Genomic DNA, 26,143 nt, shown 5'->3' on the forward strand with positions numbered 1-26,143 from the left:
CTGCTAATAATCAGGAACTAAAATAATTTAGTTGCAGCCCTACTTCAGAGATGTTCTCAGAAAATGTCTGTGAAAATCCCAGCTGTTCCCAAAGGTGCTGTTGAAACCTGCACAGTTTAAACTTTACCTTTATTATCGTTTTTGATGTTTAAGTTTTTTTTTTCAGTGAATCAATTTTAGCAACAGAATCCTGTACTAATAACCTCAAACTCTATTTTTTAAAGGGAAAAATCTCTGCAGTAGTGTGTGTGGAGTCGGGACATGTGTCTTTGTTCTTTGTTCAGGCCTGAGGCCAGACATAAACCGCCCTGCAAAGTTGATGTTAGCATGTCGCACAAACAAACCAGCATGGGTGGAAATTTAGTTTCATATTTTCCTTTCTATTCTTTCTGCAACCAAGAAAACCTGATCAATTATACAATGATATTGATCAGGTTTTATTCCAGTAAAAATGTGGTTTTACAGCTAATGCAGATTGTAGAATGAACTGCATTTCTGTCCTGAAAACTGCTAACACAGGTGTGTGTGGGCGTGTGTATGTGTGTGTTCACAGCGTCTGGAAAGCGAGAAGGAGTCTTTGGAAAGAGATCTGGCTTTCAAAGCGGACCAGGCTCTGCAGTATGAATCCCTCATAGAGAACGTCAGAGAGAGCAACAACAAGCTGCAGGTACTGTCTGTCATCCAACTAACGATTATAATCAGCTCATATGACGTATGAATTTAATCTATTACATCTGAACCCAAACAAAACCAAAGTTATGTCACATGTAGCCCTCTTCGTTTTTTACTTTTTTAAAATTCTTTTTGGTTGAGTCGTTGAATGTGTGGATAATTATTCCCTCATGGTTTTGGATGCCAAAACAATTAGTTACATTTATTGCTACAGACATATTTCAGTAAGATACGTGTGTTAGTACAGTCCCAGGGTGGAAAGACATCAGCAATGTCCCACATTAAAACGAATTGTTGACAGACAAACTGAACAGCAACTGCAGAGTGTGAATGATGCAGTGACTAGGGGTTGAACCAATTAGTCGACTAGTCGACTCTAGGACGTCTCGCGAGTTTTTACATTTCATGTCGACTAGTCGCAGTCATGTGATTGCCGGTGGTGACAGCCTGTGCTGATCTGACAGCACAGTATATGTCACAAGACACAAGAAAAATAAGTTAATACATTAGTTTAAATGATATGTAGATGGATGCATATTTGTGGTTTTACAGTGTTTTTAAAAGGAGATGGAGTTGCAGCTGCAGTCCACTACAAAACACGAGCCGTCTAAAACTCGCCCCCTTCCCGCTAAGGATGTCACTTAGCCGGCTCGCGAGTGTCTTTGTCACGACGATCTAACTAATACATTATGATGTTATGTTGCTGATTAAATAAAGATCTGTGGTAATGACAGTTGCTGATTAAATAAAAGCCTGTAGTTGGTAATGACAGTGTATACTTGTCTGACATATATATAGCCGTGAGTTCGTGCTAAGAATGACACTTAGTGCTTAGAAGTGTCATCAGATCAGCTGTCAGACTGTATGACACTCTGACAGCAGATCTGACAGAACACTGGCTACAAAATGGCGTCTTCAAAACAGATCGAGGACAAGCCCGCATCTTGTCAAACAGGTAGATTTTCGTCAACAGTGTGGAAATATTTCACTTAAGCTTTGCGTCTTGCGTTGCTATGACGTCACAACGACTAGTCAACTCGACATCGACTCGACTTTTATCATGTTGACGTTGACTAGAAAATATCTTAAATCGTTCAATCTGCTGATTGCCGTTGATACTTGCCGTTAAAATAGCTAATAAAGCCTCCAAGTAGTTGTGAAGGGTTTTTGCGCTTACGTCACTATGACGTCACCGCGACTAGTCGACATCGACTCGACTATTATCATGATGTAGTCGACCTTAAAAAATATGTAGTCGTTCAACCCCTAGCAGTGACCCAGTCAAAGTCCACATCTCAACAAGTTCTGTAGTTGGACCATATGGGTTGGACCATGAACGTCTCACACTGAAGCTGAAGCAATGTTTTAGTTTATGGATTTGTATTTAAGTTGCAACCTTTGTGAATAAAGTATTTAAGTGAAAAGTTTGTGTATTTTTATGCAGCTGTCCCTGAAGGAAGCCCAGGCCTCCCAGCGTTCCCTGGAGAGTCAGCTCTCCACTTGCCGAAGCAGCGACTCGGTCGGCAACTTCAAGATCAAAGAGCTGGAGGGAAGAATGAGAGGACTGGAGAAGGAGAACGAGATGCTCAAACAGAGGGTAGAGGTCAACTTCCTCCAAAACATGGATTATCCATCCATAAAGAAATCTGATTGGCTTAAATATAGACTAATATTTTCTTGTGGACACTTTCTGTTGTGATGGACAACAAAAAAAATCCCTTGAATTCATTAGGGTTTGTGTTTAATATTTATTTATTTTGTTCTGTGTCCTTACATTTTTGTCCGTCTGTCTGTTTTGTTCAGCTGGCCGGACAATCCAGCAACGGCAACCTGCACCTCAAAACAGAGGCGCTGGCGCAGCACTACAAGCAGGAGCTGGAGACCCTGAAAACGGAAAGAGACATAGAGATAGAGAAACTGAGGGTAAGATGCAAAAAAATAAACAAAGCAGACGTGAAAACGTCTTGTTAAAAAGTCACAGCAGTTTAAAGTGGAAAATCTCCTCAGAAGACCTGTAGAAGTTAGATTTGTACATTTTGCAATCATTGATTCCTTGCTGTTATTTTGGGTTCCAGTTTGGTCAAACTTTACAAACCATAGCAGATCTATAACTTCTTAAGAAATGTATGAACTGAAAACAAATGTAGCAAAACTGTAAAATGCCAACTATGACCATCATCCTCCTCTAGCTAGCGATCGATGTAACTAGTTAGTTATCTAGTCACAGCTACCTATCTAGCTAGCTCCGCCTTCCTTCCTTACTTGCCTTTCTTCTACCTCTCTTACTTTATATTTTTTGATTTAATTTCTTTCTTATTCCCATCCTTTCTTCTTTCTTAGTTTTTTCTTCTTTTCTTTCTGTTTTCATTCTTTGCATCCTTGTTTTGTATCTTGTCTCTATCTCCTTTCTTTCCTTGCTCTCCTTCCCTGTTTCCTTCCTACCTTCTTTCCTCTCCATCTTCCTTCCTTTCTGTCTTATTTCCCCCCTTTTTTGCTTAATAACTGAGTAAATGTATGTTATGCTGTAAACTCATAGGAAACCTTTACATTTATACTTTGAAAAGTTGAACTCTTTTAATTTGGAGTGTGGACTTAATAATTTGTTGGAACATTTGTATGTAGAAAAGTGCTTGTGATGAAGATTTAGTAACTTTTTCCCTTTACGTGGCTGAATAAAATCTGCATCTTTTTGCTTATTCTTTCCCTTCTCTGACTCCGGTGGGCCTCAGTCTCAGATATCGAAGTTGCAGATGCAGATCACCACGACCACCACCACCACCAAATCCTCATCCGCAGAGAGCTCTCTCCAGCTGAAGATCTCAGAGCTGCTGTCCAGGTTGGAGCAGCGGGAGATCACCATCAAGCAAAAAGAGGAGGTTTGAAACATTCAACACCTCTTTCACTGTAATGTTTCACCTCAGATCTTGATCTAATCTACTGGAGGTCAACAACAACAACACAAAAAAGCAACAATATTTCATCTCTTAGAGTTTAAACCTTTCCTAAATTTAGGGTAAAATGTGGACATAATTCTTTGCCTTCCCTCTATCTGGGGTCAGAATGTGCAATAAACACAAAGCAGCTTGGAAACAACTCTGCTGTTATCAGAGCCACAGTATGAAGCTGCCACCACCATGCTTGAGAGATGGTTCAGTCCATGTAGGAGCTTCACATGCTTGTCCTCTTGTGGTCTAAGAGCTCGATCTTTGTACAAAAGAATCATCTGGCCTGTCCATGTCAGCAGATTTAAGTTGAGGTTTTGTACTGAGCTTGCTCTGCAGCCTCTCAGTACACGTTGCTGTTAAACTGACATCGTTGTGGACAGACCTGGTGGCTCCTGGGTTGCTCCAGAATCAATTTCCTTTTATCTGTGTGTCACTGTTTAAGTCAGAAACGTAGAGGAAACCAACCAAATCAAATGAAAACTACAATTTTTGACAAGAGGTCAGTAAAATAGTAAAGTTTAAATTTACATGTATCTTATGTACAACATTATCATATTTGCACCCTGGTAAACCAGTTACAGCTAAACAATGCCTATTGGAATACTTAGGCAGTAGTTGGCACACTTCTGCTAATCGCACAAGTAATTTTTTTGTTAAGCTCAGCTTTCCTTAAAAAAAAACTAAATAAAAGTTTTCCTAGAAAGTTCAAAATGCTGAATGTTTCCTAAAGATTGTTGGAATTTCATGTTTTTTTTTTTTTTTTAAAACATTTAAAATAACCAATTTTCTGATACTTTTATAGATTCAAACATTATGAGTCCTTAGAATAACAGTAGCTGTAAAAAATTAGAACTATTGGGAATGGCTTGTGGTGAGGAGTTTGGCTCTTGAATGGGGGATAAGAAGTTTACCACTAGCAAAAAACAGTTATTTTAAAAGCTGGTGACAATATTGTCTTTGTAGAATATTAATGTAGTAAGAAAAATAACCTGGAGGTTGATGAACTTATATTCTTATATTAATGTCAGCAGCTTGCACTTAGAAACGCAACACCTGTGAGCTGATTTGTTTTTTTAATTACTTCAGAGGTTAGCTGCTGCCTTTCTGGTCTGACTGCATTCTGAGGTTTCAGCATTTTTTCTGTTCAGCCAATTAAAGCACAGAAATATTTGTCTCATCAAGCTTCAGCAGACGCCTGCGCCACAGTTTGTAGCGTTTGAAGTGAATTCAAGTGACTGGAAAACAAGGATTAATTCAAATGATGGTCTTCTTAGAACTTATGAGACGTATTTCAGAGTATTAAACTCTTACTGGTGTTCAGGAGTTCCTTGTTCAGCCTTTTTTCTGAAACTGATTGAACTTTGTTGACTTTGAGCTCTCTTCGCTTTCAGGAGATCAGAAGACTGTTGATGGAGAGGAATGACAGCTCCAAGAACGTCACCAAGACAATTATCACCAAGAGGTACAGCAGTCACACTGCTGACCTGAAAGCAGTTGTTCACTTTGTATAGTATTTAGCTTAAGCAAAGATGGGAATAATTTGATTCATTTTAGTCTGACAATCAACACAAAGCTCTAAATTTCTCAGTTTATGTCATGTATAATACATTATACAAGTTATTATACAGTTCATATATAATAATTTACAGTTTATGAGCCATATGCCATATTTACCAGTCAGAATGCAACTATGTTGTGGGTTAATGTGTGTATTATATTGTTTGCTTTACACTTCAAAAAATAGCCAAAGGTCGTTGATGATTCTGTACAATGTGTTTCAGTGTTTCATTTGGTGTCGATTCACAGCAAAGTTTTCTGAAATGACAAACCAAAACAAACGGTTTTCCATTCAGATCCAGTTATGGTAAATCTAATGTTTAGATCCATCTAATTCAAACGTAGAGCAGAGTTTGATTATAGTGATACACAAAATGATTTGTCAGACGTCTCCAGAAGTCACTACTGGGTGAATATTATTGAACAGACTACTATACTGACATCACAAGTTTGCATTAAGCACACCAAAACGAGTCCCATGGCTCTCCGTTTGTTTGGCTGTGCAGGTACAGGAACCAGTACCCGATCCTTGGTCTGCTTAGCGACGACTACCAGGCCACTTCACCTGTTAAAGAGGCCAAAACCATCGTCATCGAGAGAACCGGAGAGATGATCAATCAGGTATAAGGGTGGAAGGAGAGGCCTACTGAGAAACCTGCTGACTGTGAGGCATGGAGTCATGTTCCTTTTTAGTTAGTGAAAACTTTCACCTGGGCCAAATGGGTCAGAGTTTTCTCTTTATTAAAAGGAAGCTCATATTAGACCTTTTTTTAAAGATGGTGTGTCTAATAAAAATTGAATTCTTTAAGGTATACTAAACCATCAACCTTTTTAAATAAATGTAATAATTGCCTTAATTGTTACCAACCAGTTTAACTTTGTATTAAAATTTAAAAACAGTTTGGCTGCACCAAGTAAGATTACAGATTAAAGCCAGCTGGAGGAGAACATCTTTATCATTAAACATCTTCCTCTGACTGTTAACCCGGAACTAAAATAACTACAGTATTTTTTAAATATATGTTTGTATGACTTGGAGAGCTAACAAACTGACACATTGTCCAGAAATCGCTCGGTAAAGAATTGTAAACAGAAACTGTTTGTTTATATTAGAAAACCAGGCTGTAACAGTTTAAAATGTCACAGCAGTGAGTGAAAACAGCCCAAAGTCTCAGGTTTTACACAGAATGACTTCCATTTCACGTGTGATGGCCATAAAAAGTCACTTTAGGCTAATACAACATATGTGGTAGTTGGAACGGAGGCAGAATTACTTACATCAAATCTGTGGTTGATTTGGCTCATACACTGAAGGGAAGAAACAGACGACAGTCAAAACACAAAATGTAAAAACCTCAACGCAACAAAATGTTTCTGTTCATGTAAACTTTCTGTTCACAAACAGCTTCAATGAATCAGGCTGTTGACTCCCGGCCAACGTGAGGAAAATCCATCCTCCTCACCTATTCATTTCACAAAGCTCACCCATATTTTCTGTCATTTTTAAAACAGGTACAGAATGAGAACAAGTCAAATCAAATTCATAACAGTTTCTCTCCTAAATTGTTCTTAACGTTTCCAAAGTCTGAATATTATCATCATTTATAGAGAGAAAAAACCTGCAGATTGTAACAACTGTACTTGTGTTTTATTTTAAAACAGGAAATCATTACTACTCCTTAAAGACACACTGCTTCTCTCCGACAGGAATGATTGAACGTGGAGAAGACCTTGACGTCACCCCTCCTCCCCCCTGTGCATGCTCCTCCCCCTCCCCTCAGGCCTCCCAGGATTGGTGGTGGTTGAAACCCCTCCCCTTCTTCCTCCTGCACCACTAAGATCTGGTTCTGTGATTCAGTCAAATCCAGTTTGGTTGGGGTTAAAATCTAGTTGGGCTTTCTTTGGCTTCTATTATGTTTTATTTTCAACTTTTACCTATGTAAAAGTTGCATAATGCCACTACAAATATCCATTGACCCAGGTTTGATAAAAAAAAAAAAAAAAAAAAAAAGCATAACGGCTGGGAACTGGATGACATTTGGTTTGGAATCTCTAATCAAAAAGAAACAAAAAAGTAAGACGAATTTAACTCTGCAAGCAGTTTTTATGTCAGGACTTACTTTTTGAATTTTACTACCAAATAAATAACAATTAATCAATACATAATGAGAATTGTTCCACTTTTGGGTTGTTTGGTCAGTCGCCTGATTAATAATAATAACAATAATAATAATAATAATAATAATAAAATCTGATTTGATACTTTTAGCTTGCATAATATCTTTGATGTGGTGGTTTTACTAAATGAAGAAGAAAGTATTAAATTTAGAAGGTGTTTAAAGAAAGTGAATGAAATAGAATTTTGCATTGATAATATAAATGCATTTGCTGGTTGATGCTTAGCAACCAATTTTAAGTCCAACTGTTTTTTGACTGGAATAACTTTTAGAAAGGAACTAGTTCAGTGCTTTTTCACCTCACTGCCTTTAGGGTGTACAGAAAAGGAGCCTTGCCACACTTAGAAATAATCATCTAAAAGGAAAAAAAAATACTTCAATCATTTTATAAAGAAATATTTAATTTAATTTTCATCTAAAAAAATTAAAAAAAACAGTTAGACTCCTATTGGCACATTTTGAAGGCAGTGAACAAAAATATCCAGAGCTCTGGATTTTCTGCTCTTAGGTTTAGGAACTGAAAACATTAATGTTACTTTGGATGTAGAGATTCTGTTGCTGTGTAATTGGAAATTCTCACAGTCTGCATGCTGCATAAATTTGAACAAAACTCTAGGAGGATGTTTTGGGGTGAAGATAACACTAAAACTTTGTGGCTACATTCAGGCTGATTGACAAAATTCATCCATATGGTGAAAAGGAGAAGGATTATCTTTAACTAAATGTCAGTGCTGAGAAGAAAACATTATTTTTGTTCTGTAGCATAGAATCAACTGTGGTTTACACAGTTCAGACACTCAAATATACAAAACCAAAACAAGAAAAAAAATCTGTTTTTTGTTTGTATATTGGATAAAACATATTTTCCAGCCAATTAAAGTGAATTTTCCTCCCAAATACGGAGCAACTTGAGTTGAGATTTGAGATGATTACCTTACTGTTCTCTTTTGAGTCTGTAAACAAGCCATCTCTTTAGTGTACAGATGAACAATTAGGAGCAATATGTCATGAGGTGGATGTGGTATAAATAGGATACTCTTGCAATTTTAATTCAACAAAAGTTTTAAAATGTACATTTCTAAATATTCTGAGACGTTTACCATTAAAACAGTTGCCCCTCAACATCTTGCTCATTCTGGTCATACAGTTGCGTTAAGTAGCAAACCAAAGGGTCAACTCAGCTCCCAGCTGTCAAAAATGCAAACGAATCTCTCACCACCACTGCCGTGCTTTGCCCAGGGGACGAGGAAGTGGATGCTTCGTTATGATTGCTTGCTGCATGTAAATATTCACATGTGTTCGTATGATGATGGGCATGCTCAGTGAATGTGTTGATTGTGGAGCATCCCGTCTTAAATGTGGTTTTAAACGTAAATGTTCTCATGGGTGTTTTTCCTTTAGTTTTGTTTTGCGTGGTAGTTTATTTTAACCCCGTTTTACGTTGAGGTTTTAATGCGAGTCGAAGGTGCATGGGTCGTCATGCAGCTTCGACGTGTTTGTACATCACTGTGGGGTCTGGGTGTGTAATGTCCAGCATCCATGAGAGGGAACGAGACCCCCATGGATGGGAACTAATGATGTGGGTGAATGTTGGGATGTGTGGAAATGGGGCATGATTTATTTTATTGGGGGGGAGGGGGGTTAAAATGGTGGAAGAAAGTATTTTAAAGTACAATATTATATAATCTGTAAACTAATATTTGCTGGTTTTCTATGATGATTTTATGCGTTTTGTTTTTCTAATTAAGCATGTCATGTTGAAGGCTTTGTGTCCACCAGGTGGCAGTCTCATTCCTCTGCAGATTTCTAGCATACAGATTGCAGTATGAAATATTACTGAAGCTGATTCTGAAGGCATTATTGTCTTCTTTTAATAAGAATTCACTTCAGATCTTTTTTTTTCACGTTGTATACATAATCAAGTGTCAAAACAAAACAATCATTCCCAGCACAATCATTCCCAGCGTTATAGCAAAAAGTACAGGGATCCTGTGAAACAGGCTGTAATCCATGTTTTCCATCTCATCATCTTCTGCTGTATAATTCTTGTTTTGTAACTAATGTTAACAAATCTTCTGAACACAATTTATTTTTAAAATGTTCTATTAATACCTGTATTTTTCAGTCCTTGTATTTTCACAGCTTTTCATTTCTAAACACAGTGGGCATTCGAAATACATAAATTTCGTCAGACTTCTTAATTTTGTTATTTGCGAGGTTTTGTTTTGCAGATACATTTTCTATACTATAAGAATTTTAATATTTTATTATATTTTTATACATCATTATGTGTCAGTTTTACCTATTTTTATTTGGTCTCAGCCAAAAAACTGTAAATAGCTGTTGGTTAGAATGGAATAACCTCAACATTTTTCTGAGGAATGATAGAAATAATTCTACACTTGTGAAATAGATGAACAGTAAATAATCCAAGTAACAGACAGAAAGCAAACGCCACCAGGAGGTTTCTGTGTATTTCTCAGAAGTCAAAGTTTATTTAATATAAATGAAAAAGATTAATACTTAAATTTAAAAACTGAAAGATTGTTACTGAAATTACCAATGATTAACTGAATGGGACTAGAAAATTAACATTCAAAATACAAACATGGAAACAGAATAAAACCTAAGAATCATTATCTTATAGATTCTCAGAAACCTAAAGTAAAGATTTTATTGCCAACTTCTGATTTTAATAACTAACTTTAACCTGAAATAGGATGGGACTTTAGAAAATGAAATGTTTTCAGACCCACTTTGGATTCACTCAACTTCTTGAGCCTCAAGATAGAACCTGTGTGCCTCGGAATCTGCTTGGACTAGGCCAGTGGCCGAGTTGATCCGGAAAAAAATTTAACATGGATAGAAATTTTAATAAAAATACTTTGGGTAACAAAATTTTTGTTTTTTTCCTGGTCTGAATAAATATGGAAAAAAATAACTTTTGTCTTTCCAGACTGCATTTATTAATGCTTTTTGAAATATGGAATTATTACTTTTAAATTATTTTAAAAAAAATAAGTTGTATATTGAAAACAGACATTCAAGTGTCAGGTCATGCACTAAAACACTTACCTTTTCTACAAACATTAATAAAAGAAGAGTTACCCAACGGACACAAAGCCTTTCAACAGATTTGGACCTCATGGGAATCTAGTACTGAATGTGCTAGCCGTGTTAGTGAACTAATGTTAGGCTAGCATTAATGCGAGCCCTGATTGGTGGAGAAAATCTCAGCATAATCAAAACTTTCACTTTCAAGTGGGCTAACGGAAAAGTCAACTTCCATGTTATTACAGTAATCTTTTAGAAGATACAATCCTGCGTCTGATTTTTTCTGCTAGCTAACTAAGCTAGCTAATATGCTAACAGAGTACATGTTTTCTTTTTTTTTAAAGAGAACTAAAGCTGCAAGTTAGGTTAAGCCACTCTGTTCTCTCCTCTGAGAAATGTCACTGCTAAGAATAGATTAATAAAAATAATATATCTTTGCAATGTGTTTCTTTGTGTTTTACTGTCATTTTCCCAATGAATGTAGCAGGAAAATGTGTCTAAATTCTCCCTGGAACAATTTAGTTTTATAATTTATGTTGACACTAAAAGTGCATTTCAGACCAGTTCCGAATTTTCAGTAAGCAAAATAAATAGATAAAAATAAACCTACTAAATGTTGGTCACCAAAGCCAAGAGTGTAAAGAGGTTATGAGGTAGTATTCTGGCCAATTTAGTTAAAAAAAATTTTTTAAAAAGGTTTTTCTTGTTAAATCCAAAGTGGAAAGGTGTCTGTTATGAAAACAATCCAAAGCAACCTTGATTCAAAGCGTTAGAATGGATAAAATAATTTTGCCATTCTTTAGACAAACAGCAATGCAGAACCTGATAACTTCTGAAAATCAAGCAAGAACAGATTTAGACTGCCTTCATTCATCTAAAGTTAAATGTTAGCTACCATTTAGTAAGTGTCATTTGACAGTATATTAGATGGTGCCAAGTGTTAAAAAGCAGTAAAATTCTGACTGATCTTTTCCAGACGTCCATGTCTTGCTTTGGTGGGGAGAACATTAGATATCTCATCATTTCTCTCTTTTAAATTATTTTCCTGTTTTTTTCTCTAATAAGCACACATCCTCTGTGTTGCAAAGAGGATATTATATCTACATATGTTTCCAACTCTGACATGGCAGTGTTTAAGATTGACTTTGGTCATTAAATAGTAAATAAAACAGACAAGATTATTACTGACTTTAACTCAAAAACAACAACAAAACCCCAGCTCTGTAGATCTGGTTTATAACCCTGTTACCCCTCTCATGGTGGTGTCTTTATCAGGCTGGGCTAGAGGAGACGTACACCAGTCCATCAAAAGACCAACACGGAGCTATAAAGGACAGACGGCTATGCATGCAGACACTCACACAAGAGTAATTTGAAGTCAACACTTAAATTTAACTCATATTTCTGGCTAAGTGTTCATATTTCACCAGCAGAGGGAGGGAGCCGACTTTAGTCTGCAGCTCACTCTCATCTTGGGGTCATCGAGTGGAGCTTATGGAGCGAAGAGACAGGGAATGAGGTCATTGCAGCTCTGTAGGGCTTGGCTCAGTTGGCTGCTTGTCAACCATTTTGACTCCAGTGAATTCTCTGAAAGCCCACATGACCACAGAAAGCAAAAACCATCACAAAATGCAGCACCACATCACCGGCAGAACTGGGAAGGAACAGATTATTTCAGTGGACAAATACTTGGTTAGATTGTTGTTGTTTTTGACCATGTGAAAACATGAAGACTGGGAAAAAATTAGCACTTTTTAACATTTTGTGTCCACAAATATAGGAGTAAGATTTATGTTAGAAAAATCTTACCCAAATCTTACCCCAAAATCACTGGCAGAGCAGGAACCTTGGGGGACGTAGAAGATTGAATTTGCTGAACAAACAAATCTGAAGTTAAAACATAAAATGTGATGAAAATGGATGAAAATCAGTGCTTGTCTGCGGATCTACCTTATGATTTGGCACAAAAAATGCTGCACATAAGACCTGTTTGAGACTGAAGCAAGAAAAGAAGGAACTTCACAAGCTCGTGGTAAACCTTTGAAGAAAAAAATTGAGCACCTCAACAGCAGGTAAAATAATGAGACAGACTTTCAAGCACAAAGCAAGATGCTCTTGAATGAAAAATGATGCTCAAAAACCCCAGCTCTATTTTCTCAATAACCAGAATGAGAAAGCTAAACTCAAAATTCATCAGATGAAAATTGCAGGGAATGTCTTGGAGATGTCAAATGTGTCCCTAATATGGAAACTTAAGGCAAATACGTATAGAAAAAACAGAGGTATCAATGAGTGATAAAGCTGGACTATGTCTCAAAAAGACAGGCGAGGCCAAGACAACTTGGCTTTGAAGAAATAAATTTCTCTGATTAGTAAGAAATTGGCAGAGACTTTCAACAGGAAGTCCAGAAACTGAAAAATTGGGAACCATGGGGGACGCCAGCAGGGAAGCGGGAACCTTGGGGGACGCCGGTCCACGAGCCTTGGGGGGCCCCGGTATAGTGTTGTAGTACTCGAGTCCGTTCTTGGTCTCAAGACCGGCCTTGAGACCACCTTTTGATGGTGTAGGTCTTGCCTCGGCCGCCTTTGGTCTTGGTCTTGCCTCTGTCTTGGACATTGAGGACTCAGGATTTTATTTCAAGACCAGTAAAGACCACAACTGTACAAATATCACTAAATTGTTTTCTTCCTTGTTTTCACCTGATGCAAAATATGACGATTCAATCCAAGCAATAATGTGACTTACAAATTACATGTTGTTGTTACCGTTGTCACTAGGGCTGCCAATTTTTTAAAATTAAAATAAGGGACCCCCATAAATAAGCGGGGTCCCTTATTTTAATTTCATGAAAGTAGGACAGCCGTGTCATCCTACTTTCATGGGGTGGAATAGCCACTGCAGTGATAAGGCAATATTTTATGGCAGTGTTTTTATTTCACATAGAGGTGAAAGTGACGTTCCGCACATGCGACAATGCTGTGACCAAAGTCTGCAATATTATGATATGACATTCACAAACTAGCAGACAGTGATGGTTTCTGACATTGGTCATATGAGTAACCACTCAGGGCGTAATCTTGTTAGGGATGACAGACCTATGCAGATTGTGGCACAGAGATGGAAGCAAAGCAGAGCATTGAAGAGTTTGAATTGATAATTATAATTTATTTCAGCTCTAAGCATTTAATATCTGGGTGTTTTTATAAAAATGTGGACCTTTCAGATCAATCTGAGAAGCAATTTTGATCATATTTCACATTTTATTGTGTCATGTAGTGCAGGGCGCTGGTCTTGGTCTCAACTACCCTCAGTGTCGGTCTTACTTGATCTTGGACCCTAAATGTCTTGGTCTTGATTTGGTCTCGGTTTAGGTGGTCTTGACTACAACACCATGTAACCACACAAAGTCCAGTTTATTGCATCTATTTAGACAGATTGAAGTAAAATTTCTTATATTCAATCATAGTTGTAATTGAATGCAGTAAGGTTCATTTTATTATGCCAAACAAAACATTTTCTACATAGGGAAGTGCATAAAGCTGACATAACACCTGTTATAAACATGAAGGAGTCTTCAGGAATGTTTATGACTGTTATCATGAAGTGTCATTCGGCAAATAGTGACACTGTTAATGCAAAGTTGACACTTTTAATGGATCTTTAATTCAACTTTATATAATGTCTGACTACCATAATGGCAATTACTTTTAACGAATTGGCAATATATTCTTTAATATGCTCTTCTTGGTGAAATAAACCTGAACTAAGAATGTAGTATGGTCAACAATTAGGGACTTTTTAACAACTGACAGATCATCCATCCATAGATCTCTTTGTGCAAACTAATGAGAACCGACTACATACCCCTTAATTCCAGGGAGACATTTCTTTGGAACAAAATATTCCCCAACAAGGAGTCCTCTTTTTTTGGTATTTAAAACAAAACCACCCATTCTCACGTTGTTTCCTACCAAGAAAAACATCCAACATTCATCTTAACATTGAACTTCTTCTACTTGCTTTCTCACACGCCGGTCTTTTGTATGCGGCGCTCCCTTTCCTCTTCCAGGACCTCTTTTTGTCACACTTGGGCTTATGCACCATGTACAAACACATGCACTCCTCTTATTGTGTCTCGCTCTCGGTAAACCCAATATCCTCTGAGCCCCGGGGGTTTTAGAGTGTAAAGGCAGCATGGAGGCAGGAAGAGAGAGACTGCATTATCCACATCAAAGAGCGAGAGTTATCAGGCATAATCAATGCTGCCCCATTACGCACTCCAGTCGGAAACACTCGCTCACACTAGCTCTCTAATGAGATCAATATGCTTTATTGGCGTGAATGAGAGTGTGATATGGTTATTGGAGAAAAAAAGTAACAATTTATCAACAACGTGCAATGCTCTTAAAAGGACAATTAAACCACTGAAAGATTAGACCCAAGCTAACTATTCTCCCAAATGTTTCGTTGATAACCCTGTACATCAAAAATCAATATGCATCGTGACTAACTCACAACTAACTCACCCCTGAAGCATCTTTTACATACCGAGGTGAACAATTTGTTAATGACTTTATTAAAGTTACCTTGTTAATTAACTAACAGAAACCACAAACGACAGACTTTGAGAGCTTTGGATTTGCCAAACCTAATAATGAAGTCAAACAATGAGTAAAGAGGAGACTGACGTCATTTAGTGGTGCTCTGTAACAAAGCAATGTTACTGAGCTAATGGATTGCCTTTTTTCCCCAAACAGAATTATATGCAAGAGTTGGAATATGTAAACAGCAGTGAGAATAATCTTTGGAAGATCTGGAAGAAAATGTTCATTGAGGAGTCAGGATAAAAGTTTGTCATAGAAAACATTTTTCAAGAGAGCATATTCCTCCATCACAAAAAAAAAAAATAACAGTTTGCACATATTTGTTAAAGCTGTATTATACTGTATGACATAGATAATATGTGAAAAGATCAATCTCTCCCAACTCCTCACAGTGCTACTATTGCTGTCTGAAGAAATGCACCAATCCCGGTCAAAAACAACCAATCAGAGCCAGGAGGAGTGTCTTAGTGCTATCAACCAACCTCCGGTAAACGCTGCTAAATGTGCTAATTGCTGAGAATCAACTTACTGTTACAGGAAACTATTTATCCACCATCAGTAGTCATGGTAACTAGTCTGAGTATTCATGGGAGTGAATACTCAGGCGAACTACTTGTAGCGTAGCAGAGAAACACAAGGAGGTTGCTAGCAGCACATATACAACAGTAATTGGCAGCGCTGGTCTGGATGTTTCAGACGGAGCAGTGTATTTGTTCAGATGACATGGAGTCATGGGGCAAAGCAGAGGAGCTCTACTTTTGCTCTTATTTCCAATGCACAGTAAATACCACCAGTAGCTCTGAATAGACTAAGACACACGTTAGATTCTTTTCAGTGTTAGCGATATGTTGTCTTATGGTTACCCTGAGTTTTCTCAGCTAACTTACTTAGCGTTCCTTTAAGTGGCAAAAAAAGTCCCATACTAAGAAATATTTGTTTGCAAACAAGATAACTGAAAAAGAAAAGTAACTGAAAAGCATTTGAATTTAATTGAAATTTCATCTAAATGTTACTTTTCAGATTTTTTCTAATGAATTTCTAAGAGTAACCATTGATTTTCTATCCCTGTGGAGTATAACTACAATTTGAGAAAGGCTCAATATTTAAGCTACTAGGCTGGACTAGAACATGCATTGCTCTTCCCAGGCACAGTGAACAGGATGGTGAGGCTGGTAAAATGTTTGATAGCTACAGCAATGAGTGGCATCTTGAGGTCATCATGTGTCCAATACAACCAGTCCAGAATCTCTAGATGATAAGTGATTGCTTAGGAGTGATGCTCGGAAAATACTTTCAACCCTCTTCCATGTTCATCTCAGTCCAAATAGAAAACCTTTTGAAGAGACCACAAGGAGAGGACCAGGACACTCGCCGATTGGTATAGAGGACCAACACGCTGTTAGACTATTTTCAAACAAGTACGACTGGTCGTACTTTTACTACTTCCACTGGTACTCAGAAGAACTTTCTTCTATTACAAGGTAAGCATAAATCAAATGTACCACTTCAAGCTAAACTGGATTGGCATATGTGCTAGAACTTAGTTTTGGATGGCCCGGGTCCAAGTTAACTCCTGATTCAGAGTATTTTCTCAACTAAACAGCATTCTTTTCCCAAAGTGAGTCAAGCTGCATTTAACAAATCTTACAACAAAGAATTGAGAAAGTTACATATTTTTTTCTAAAAAGATTAAATGAAATCAGATGAGCCAGGGTACACGGAGGATAAATGATAGCAGTCAGCATAGCAACATGAAATATTTTGGTTTGGTTGATAAAATTGTTGTATGGTAGGCAACCTCTCATGCATCATGAAATGTAGATAGAAGTAAGTGGACCAAACTTTCTAAAACCTGTTTCTTACTTTAAAGTTTTCTGAAAGTAATCTGTCTCCACATTCTCAGTTTTTCCCCAAGTCAGAGACATCACGACTTTCTCTGCCCCCCGCTCTTCCTCTGGCTCCCCACCCTCCCAGGAAAGTGTTGACAGCTCTCATCTTTCATCCATTTGATGTAATTAGGCTCCTCTATACACATTTGAAGCTTTCCATTCACATTTTATTGTGGGATGAGCTCAGCTTTTCCTGCCGCAACAAAAACCGCTGGTACGTCTATAGTTCTTAGATGATGCCTTACAAAACTTCTGGATGAAAGGACAAACCACTTGTTAGAGCATCTGGTGCATGTGATCAATAAACATTTTTACAGAAACTCTTTTAGTCTCGAGTTGTACATACGTTTTGACACAAAAACGTATGTACAAATAAGGATGCTCTGATTTTTTCCAAACATATGTCACTTATTTTGTTGTTGCTCATCACAGAAATCTTCTTTGAGTGAAGTGGCCCTGGGCATGTGCAAATATTACCTTAATGATAGATTTGGGCTGGTTCATTGAGTGAAGGCACCCAGATGGCTGCTTTAACTAAAACTTGTGGCTTACTTGTTGATGTCTAATGTAATCGATGTCTAAACAAAAATGTGTTTTTTAGCTACAGAAATGTGAGAGCACCCTGCACCCTAGTTGCTAATATCCAATCTTGGATTGAAATAACTTCAGGGAGATGCTTCTTGTAGCCATTTACAAACGTCTGATATCAGTTTGATGACTGAGGCTTGATGGATGGACTTTGGTCTAACAAAGGTTTGAAGTGTTCAAAGGGTCCTTCTTGCACACCTTCAATGAAGGTTGAACTTTTGTAATCTCTTTCTGATTGTACAAACATGCACTTTTAATATCAGTGGTAGCAAGAGCCTTTTCTTGGTCCTGTAGTTTTTTTTTTGGAGACTACTTTTGACATCTTGTGTTCTGCTTGTAGGATAAACTTGCATCAATGGTCAGACCCTTGTAAATTGGCCACTAATTTAAATGTCCTCCACTTGTGAGTTCAGCAGTGTTGGGTTCAGTGAAAAAATTTAGTTGCATTAACTTGGACTAATCATAAACATTAGCTCTGCTAATGCTAAAGCACTATACCAACCATGATAAACACTGATTCCTTTAAATCTCGACTAAAAACCCACCTGTTTAGAGTTGCTTTTGAAATATAATCATGAAACATCAATAATCTGATGTGTAATGACAGCAAAATGTAATGTTGTTGACTGTTCTATGACTTTGTAGTTTTGTGTTTTTATGATACAAAGCACTTTGAAATGCCTTGTTGCTGAAAGGTGCTATACAAATAAAAGTTTATTGATTGATTAAACCAACCATTACTTTAGTGCTTTAGCAAACTTTAGCTAAAGCACTAAAGTTAGCTCTTTAGTGGAGGTCAATGCTAAAGCACCGACTTTAATTCAAATTATATCTGCCCTTGAAAGACTACAACCCTTAAGCATCAACTGAAGTTTTGCATTATAATTTATACACAGTAAAAACAGCTGGGTTAAAAATAATCCAATTCGTAGCCCAGTGCTGGGTCAAATAGACCGACCCAACTCAACTGGGTTGGGTTGATGGTTTGACCCAACACATCGGGTTATGGCAACTAACCAAAGGTTGGGTTAAATTAACCCAAAATTGGGTTAGAACTTATAACCCAACACAAGGGTTATTATATCACTATATTTGGGTAAAAAAAGAGAAGATTTATTTTAAATTTCACTATATAAAAACAGGATTAAAAACAATCTGAATTTAAAGCTTATTTTATTTCAGTGTGATACATATAGAGGCACTTTTCATTTACAAAAGTTACAAAACATAAGTAAGGTTTTTGAAAAGTATATATATTTAAATTACTTCAACTCATTATTTGTCTACAACTCCAGAAGTATCTGTTACTACACATTAGAAGACATTTAATGTAAAAAGTCTGTTTTAAAGCAAACTACAAGTAAAAATTTCAGCCATTAAACAAAGAGTATTTTTATTGACACTTTTTATCTCCTAATAACTTAGTAAAAGTTATTTTATTTTCCAAAAAGCATAATTTACCCACTTTATTAATAGCTCTGCTCGCTCTCCTCCGCCATTACTGTTGGTGTTCGAACCCGTCGTTTCAGCCAGCTGAGGATGTGCGCGCTTAATCCACTCTGCTAGTGAACTAAGCTCGGGAAAATCAGGGGACAAACCCTCAACTATCTTTTCTTTTAAAACTAAATCGATTTTTAAAAATGTGATTATGCTAAGTTACGAACAAATATGATTGAGGTTATATTAAACAACTGAATTTGATTTACTTGACAAATTGTGCTCTCCTCCTTCCCCTTCGTCTTTTTAAAAAATATTTTCCAACAGCTGTGTTGTAGCAACACCAAAGCTCGTTGTCAGAGCACCCTACCATAATAAACATTTTAAATAACCATAAAAATAAATATCAAACATGTTCTAAATAATTTCTATTTATTAATAAAATCCTATTCACATTGAGACTTTTATCTTCTATACCATGTCGTCTTATTTCAAAGTAGAGAAGTCTGGATTATTTTAATAATGAATCTCCATCTTTAACAACATACAAGTATGAAATATGTAGATCATTATTTACAGGATTAAATGTAGTCATTAGAAACTTTAGTGAAAAGAATAAAGTTTATCAGTTTTATGATGGTTGATTGAAATCTCACTGCCCTCTAGTGGTGAACAGACATTCTTCACGCACATTTCTCAACCGCATGTTTAGTTTATCTTCGTTTTAATGTTCACTTTTATCAAGACTGTTAGGTTATCTAACTGTCGTTGAATAAGAGTCACTGCAGGATTTCATTCAGTCTGACTCTGACCAGAAAAAAACGTCCTGTAAAGAGTTTAACACAGCAGCTTTCTTTTATGATTTAAAATGGTCTTCATTAGAAATGTAACGTCAAACAATGGATTAAAATATGTCAGAATAATATTTAATTCAGTGAGTATAACTGAGGAAGACTGTTAGCTTTTCTCTAAGCTCTGTAGTTCCCACTATGGCCACCAGAGTGCGGAAATACCCCGCTCTGAATATAAAGGTGAGTTTGAAGAGCTGCTGCTGGTTTCTGATTTTTGTTAAGTTGGTCACGTTTAATATTCTAATCAATTAAATCAAGCCATGTTTGAAACAGGCAGCTGGTGCTGACCTCCTACAGGGCGTTCCACAGTTCTTCGTCTGAGTGTTGGTTAAAAATGGCCCAGGTTCTTCCTCATGGAGCCTGTGAACAGCACCGGATCCTGGAAACAAAACCAACTGGGTTCACAAGTCACATAATTAATAGTAAAATGTTAAAAATCCACCTCTGCATATTTAAACCTTAGAATAAAAGCTTCTGACATTTTCTCAGCAAAACATGGTGGTGGCAGCATCAGTCTATGGGGAGGATTTTCTTCAAAGGCAGAGAATATTCTCAGTTTAATGAGAACATGGACAGAGCTGGATAGAGGATAAACATACAGCCAGAGAGACAAATCTGTGTGCAAGAATGGCCCAGTCAAAGTCCAGACCTGAATTCAGTTGAGAACATTTGGCCAAACTTCAATAATGCTGTTCACATTAATCACAACGAAGCAGGCTTAAGAACACAGAAAGCGTTAAATTGAGATGGAAAATCCTGCAAATTTGAAAGAAAATGCTTGCAAACAACAAATTGACAAATTGAGAAGAAATTGTCAATTGTAAAGTACTGTAGTGCAAAGCAGAGCAAATAAAAGAAAAAAAATAGTTACGTTCTCACTGTAATGAAGGTCTTTATTACTTAGCTGGAAACTCTTAAATTGTGCGTTGAATGATATAAGAAACAGGTACAAACAGATTGAAGTATTTTATTGATTGTGTGTTTTTATGCAGTGGCATCTCAGCTGGAACTGATGGTGTCCTGTTAAAATAAAACAAACAAATGGATATAAGTATTGTGACTGTTTGAAATGTACTGAAATGTTTGAAGGCTTTGTGTAGATGTGACTTACTGTATCTCTCTCTTCCTCTGCAGGGTGTTCAGGCTAAAAGATCCTCTGGGGGCCTGAGCTCCTTTTAAAGGTTCCGGATGAGACCAATGCAGATGGAAGAGGGGGAGCAATAGAACTATGCATTTAGAAGTTTAATGTTGGATTTATATTTATAGAAATATCTTTTTAGAAAGAGAATGTTTGCTTAAAAATGAATAGTATTTGCTAACATATAATTATTCTGAAGATTTGGTTGTTTTTGTCAAGTTTGTTTGTGTGTATGTATTTTGTTTTACCCTGTTTCTTGGTGGGATGGTTAATTGGAGCAGCCAGGGACTATAAAATGCTGCATGTTGGCCACATTGCATGTTGGTTGCTGCTGAGATCCTAGGCCATTGTAAGCAGGGTTGTCTGTGTGTTAAATGTTGGTGAATAAACACCCAGTGGGTCTGCACCGTTTCTCTGCCTCAAGACTCCTACTTAATCCAGAGCCATTCTAAAACTCATAAAGAAACACATTTAGAGATAAACAATTTATCTATTGGTATTTTCTGTTGGTATCAACTCAAAGTAGTGCATTATTGTGCAGTGGAAGGGAAATAACTGCGACAGACTGGCGACCTGTCCAGGGTGACCCTGCCTCTCGCCCGGAACGTTAGCTGGAGATAGACACCAGCACCCCTCCTGACCCCTCTAAAGGACCAGGGTGTAAGAAAATGGATGTATATACAGTATATATAGTCATATGGCTTCCTAGTTCTTCCATATGACTCAACCCTAGTCCCCAGGGTCTACTCTCCTGTATGTTTTGAACATTTCCCTCCTGATACACATCTGACTCAAATGAACGGATGATTAAGAGGCTTCTGTTGCACTTGATGGTTTGCTGAGGATGCTGGATCAGGGACACATCCGGAGCATTCAGGACATTGGGCCCTGGGGGTCAGGCTTTAGAACACATTACTTTATACAATAAGTCTGATTTTGTTAACAATATAAAAATGTCCACCCTACAAAGTGTAAAGATTAACTGTATTGGCTGCTGCTTCTACTGTTAAAGTCCTTTCAGGTGACATTTCTATATATAAATAATCTGAACTGAATTGGATTGAATTTTGAGTTTTATAATTTCTTCTTTCAGCCAGTCATATGTGGAAGAAAAGTGAACTCAGTAACATCCAGAGTAATTGATTAACTGTAAGAAAATAAATTGTGAGCCTAACAAAATCCCCCTCCCTATTTCTCCTTCTTCATGTATCTCCTAATGTCTCGACCCTGGTTTGTCTTACCTAATTCTATCTCCTGATCCATCCATCAGAATCTTGTTGTTTCTCTCCTCTCACACACCCTGTTCTCTCCCTATTGGCTTGTATCTCATCATGTCTCTTTGCCACTCTCCCTCCCATCATCATCTCTCTCTCTCTCTCTCTCCGTTGATGAGGTAGTGAATGAGAGGCTGAGCGAATAAGTATGGACGAGCGGGTGTAGCCGCTGATGCACTCCTGGTCATTAATAAAACTTTTATACAGTCAGGAAATGCATTTGAGCCCCGGTGGTTGGAGCTCCTCTCAGACGCACAGGAAATGGACGCTTGGCCAACAGCCAATCCTGCTATTTCAGGGGGATCGTCCGGAGCCAATCAAGCTTTGCTTGGCCAGTTAATGGATCGGTGGCTCTGCTCTTCTCTACACCCAAATATCAGCAGCAATTAGAGGATGTGTGGTAGGTTGCATGAGTGCAACAAAATGAAACAATATAGTGGTCAGTTAGATTAGATTGGCTACCAAATCAGACATCTTATGCAATAAAATGCTACAAGAGAGTCACTTCTTGTACATGATTTTCTGTACACGTCACTCTAATTACAGTCTTTCTTCATATTGTACCAAAAAGAACTGTTAAAACATTGCATGAAGTCCTAATTATGTCATTCCTCGTTTCTGTAGACTGTCTTTTCAAATCACAACAATCTTTTATATCTAAGTTCAATTAGATTTCTAAAATAATTTATTAATCCCAAAGGTAAAATAAATGTTTTTGTAACTCATATTATCTTAAGTCCCTACAACTAGTAGTTGTAGGTAGTGATGGCTTTGAGCAGGAGGGTCCCGAAAAGCTTCTGACTGAAGTCAAGTCAAATTTACTTGCATAGAACATTTCTGCAACAAGGCAGTTCAAAGTATTTTACATGATTAAACGCATGGCACAATTAACAGACAACAAAAGAAGTACGTTACAGTGGCAGTGCCACTTAAGGTAGTTTTGCCTTCCTTCACATGTTGGTTTTTTACCTGATTTTGAGCATACATTATACATTATGCAATTGTCGTTTGGTACCAGGAGTGGTCGGAAAAAAAGTGCAAAGTAGTCAAAATCCAAAGAAGATCTCTCAAAGAATGTTTGAAAAATCATCATTCAAGACTCCCTACCAAACATAAAATAAATTTAAAGGCAGTTAAAACAGTGAGATTTTGGGTCATAGAAAATTTAGATAATTTATTGAAATGTGATTCAAGCATTTCTTGCATTGCCTCTATAAAAGAACCATCAAGCCTTTTTGTTAAATTGTATAACAGATATAATCTTCTCCTTGGGCTGCCACCTTATCGTGGTGGAGGGGTTTGAGTGCCCCAATGACCCTAGGAGCTAAGCTGTCTGGGGTTTATGCCCCTGGTAGGGTCACCCAAGGCAGACAGGTCCTAGGTGAGGGACCAGACAAAGCGCAGCCCGAAGACCCCTATGATGGACAAGAACTTTGGACTTCGTGTTCCCTTTGTCGCCGATTCTGTTCATCACTTTCATAGACAGAATTTCTAGGCGCAGCCAAGGTGTTGAGGGGATCCGTTTTGGTGGCCTTAGGACTGCATCTCTGCTTTTTTGCAGATGATGTGGTCCTGTTGGCTTCATCAGGTCGTGATCTGCAGCTCTCGCTGAAACGGTTTACAGCTGAATGTGAAGCGGCCGGGATGAGAATCAGTGCCTCCAAATCCGAGGCCATGGTCTTGAGACGGAAAAGGGTAGAGTGCCTTCTCCGGGTTGGGTGTCGGGTGTCCTGCCCCAAGTGAAGGAGTTCAAGTATCTCGGGATCTTGTTCACGAATGAGGGAAGAAGGGAGCGGGAGATTGACAGGCGGATTGGTGTAGCGTCTGCTGTGAAGCGGGCGCTGTACCGCTCTGTTGTGGTGAAGAGAGAGCTGAGCCAAAAAGCAAAGATCTCGATTTACTGGTCGATCTACGTTTCCACCCTCATCCCACCACGTGAGCTTTGGGTCATGACCAAAAGAACAAGATCGTGGATACAAGCGGCCAAAATGGGTTTTCGCCGTAGGGTGTATGAGCTCTCCCTTAGAAATAGGGTGAGAAGCTCAGTTATCCAGGAAGGACTCAGAATAGAGCCGCTGCTCCTTCATGTCGAGAGGAGCCAGTTGAGGTGACTCGGGTATCTGGTCAGGATGCCTCCTGGACGCCTCCCTGGTGAAATGTTCCGGGTACGTCCCACCGTGAGGAGGCCCCGGGGAAGACCCAGGACACGCTGGAGGGACTATGTTTCTCTGCTGGCCTGGGAACGCCTTGGGATTCCCCTGGAGGAGCTGGAACAAGTGGCTGGTGAGATGGAAGTCTGGGCCTCCCTTCTGAAGCTGCTACCTCCGTGACCCGACCCCGGATAAAGCGGAAGAAAATGGATGGATGGATGGATGGATATAATAAAGTGGTAATTAGAAATCTCAGCAAAGACCAATGTTTTGTAAATCTCCTAACTCTTCTTGGACTATTGCTGCAAATGTGCCTCAAACTGCTTCCAGTCATAGTGCAGTGTAAGTGGCACACATATCCCACAAACACCTTGAAAGAATGGTAATTGTTAATAAACCCCGGTGATAAGGAGTTAAACTTTGACTGCATGGTAATTAGCAATTACCATGAAAATATGGTAATTGTTAATATTATGTCCTTACTAAAAGTTAAACTTTAACTGCAGGACTTACTGTTATAGTGATATCTCCAGAACGAGTTGGGCAAAAGCATACTGGAAGAACTAATTTGTACATACTGTGAGTCATACTGGCAAGTATTAACTTGCCATGCAGCCATCTTCACATCACTTATACCTCATTCTGCTCCAATCTTCAACTTTTGTTTTCTCTCTCAATACATCCTGAAATCTTACAGTTGTTACAAATTCATACAGACTTACTGTAGCACTACTAAATTTTCCTATAAGGACACATATAGAAAAAGAACAGCAGACAGAGTTATTTGGACACGTCACTGCCTTGCCAACTTCTGGAAGAAGGCCAGAATTGTCTCACTCACATGGAAGGAAATTGATTAGGATGTGCCGGAATAACCCTGGAACCTCCAAAGCTTAAGCTTGAAATGAACTGGAAGCTGTAGGAACTCCTGTAGCAGTGTTGTGTGACCAAGAAAGAGCCCCTTTTCAAAATTTATACTTGTCAAAATGCCTTCTCGAGAAAACTTTTAAAGCCAGACGAGACCAAACTTGAGACATTCCAGAACTGCAGGAAGTAAGTCTGAAGGAGCCCAGCTGATGCTTTAAAACTAAAGAACACGCATGGCAGTGCTGGCATTCTGCACTGGGGGTGTGCTAATGCATGAAGTAGGGCTTTACCTAGTGTCACTTCAAATCCCTCAGTGGATGGTTGAAACTTGGACACAATCAAATTTTCCAACAGGACAAAGATCTCAAACACATATAAAAACTGGTTTTGGCTAACAATAGGATTCTGAAATTAGCTGTATCAAACATTTTGAGCTGTGCTTTAAAGCTTGGCCTGACAACAGACGTTGAGCACATCAAGAAAGGTTAACATTCACCCATATAGACTCAGATAAAAGCACCCAGTAAAATAATGTAAGTAGTTCTGGTCACATGACACACATATTGTTCTGTGTTGTGTAAGTTGACTCTCATTTTCTCTATGGGTGGGATTTCTGTTCTGTGTCCAGGAGGTGTTTGTCACTAACACACAATAACATGCAACGTTGTCCTACACAGATACACAGAAACTCAGTGTGGAGTGTGGAAAGAAGAGAGCCGGCAGAAATAAATGACTTTGTCAGCTGGATGCTCTTAATCAGGCCATGTGTCATTGATCTCTGCATGACCCAGAACATTACTTCCCATCTACTACTTTCATCTCAGTCAACTTATTTTTGCTTAGTTGGCATCCATGTTTGACTATCTGCAGAATGAAGTAGGTTTTTAAATGTTACAAGAGCATTTTCAAGCTGACAACAGAAAGACAGTTTGAAGAGAA

At 38.1% G+C, this 26,143-nt stretch overlaps 1 protein-coding gene across 4 annotated transcripts in view; it reads left to right on the forward strand.

Annotated features, from left to right (window-relative positions):
* The window catches only part of pof1b (POF1B actin binding protein), a 36,601-nt gene extending 25,755 nt beyond the window's left edge, over nt 1-10,846 (forward strand). For 3 of the 4 annotated variants that reach the window (XM_028030998.1, XM_028030999.1, XM_028031001.1), the window contains 7 exons: nt 554-667; nt 2,117-2,269; nt 2,476-2,595; nt 3,402-3,548; nt 5,009-5,079; nt 5,681-5,795; nt 6,837-10,846. In XM_028030998.1, the coding sequence (XP_027886799.1) occupies nt 554-667; nt 2,117-2,269; nt 2,476-2,595; nt 3,402-3,548; nt 5,009-5,079; nt 5,681-5,795; nt 6,837-6,857 (741 nt within the window). In that variant the 3' untranslated portion in view covers nt 6,858-10,846. The remainder of the gene's footprint in view (nt 1-553; nt 668-2,116; nt 2,270-2,475; nt 2,596-3,401; nt 3,549-5,008; nt 5,080-5,680; nt 5,796-6,836) is intronic. The other variant, XM_028031000.1, reaches the window with a different exon arrangement.
* The last annotated feature ends 15,297 nt before the right edge of the window (nt 10,847-26,143 follow it).

This window comes from Xiphophorus couchianus, chromosome 11 (genome assembly GCF_001444195.1).
Source record: "Xiphophorus couchianus chromosome 11, X_couchianus-1.0, whole genome shotgun sequence".
NCBI classification, from domain to species: Eukaryota; Metazoa; Chordata; class Actinopteri; order Cyprinodontiformes; family Poeciliidae; genus Xiphophorus; species Xiphophorus couchianus.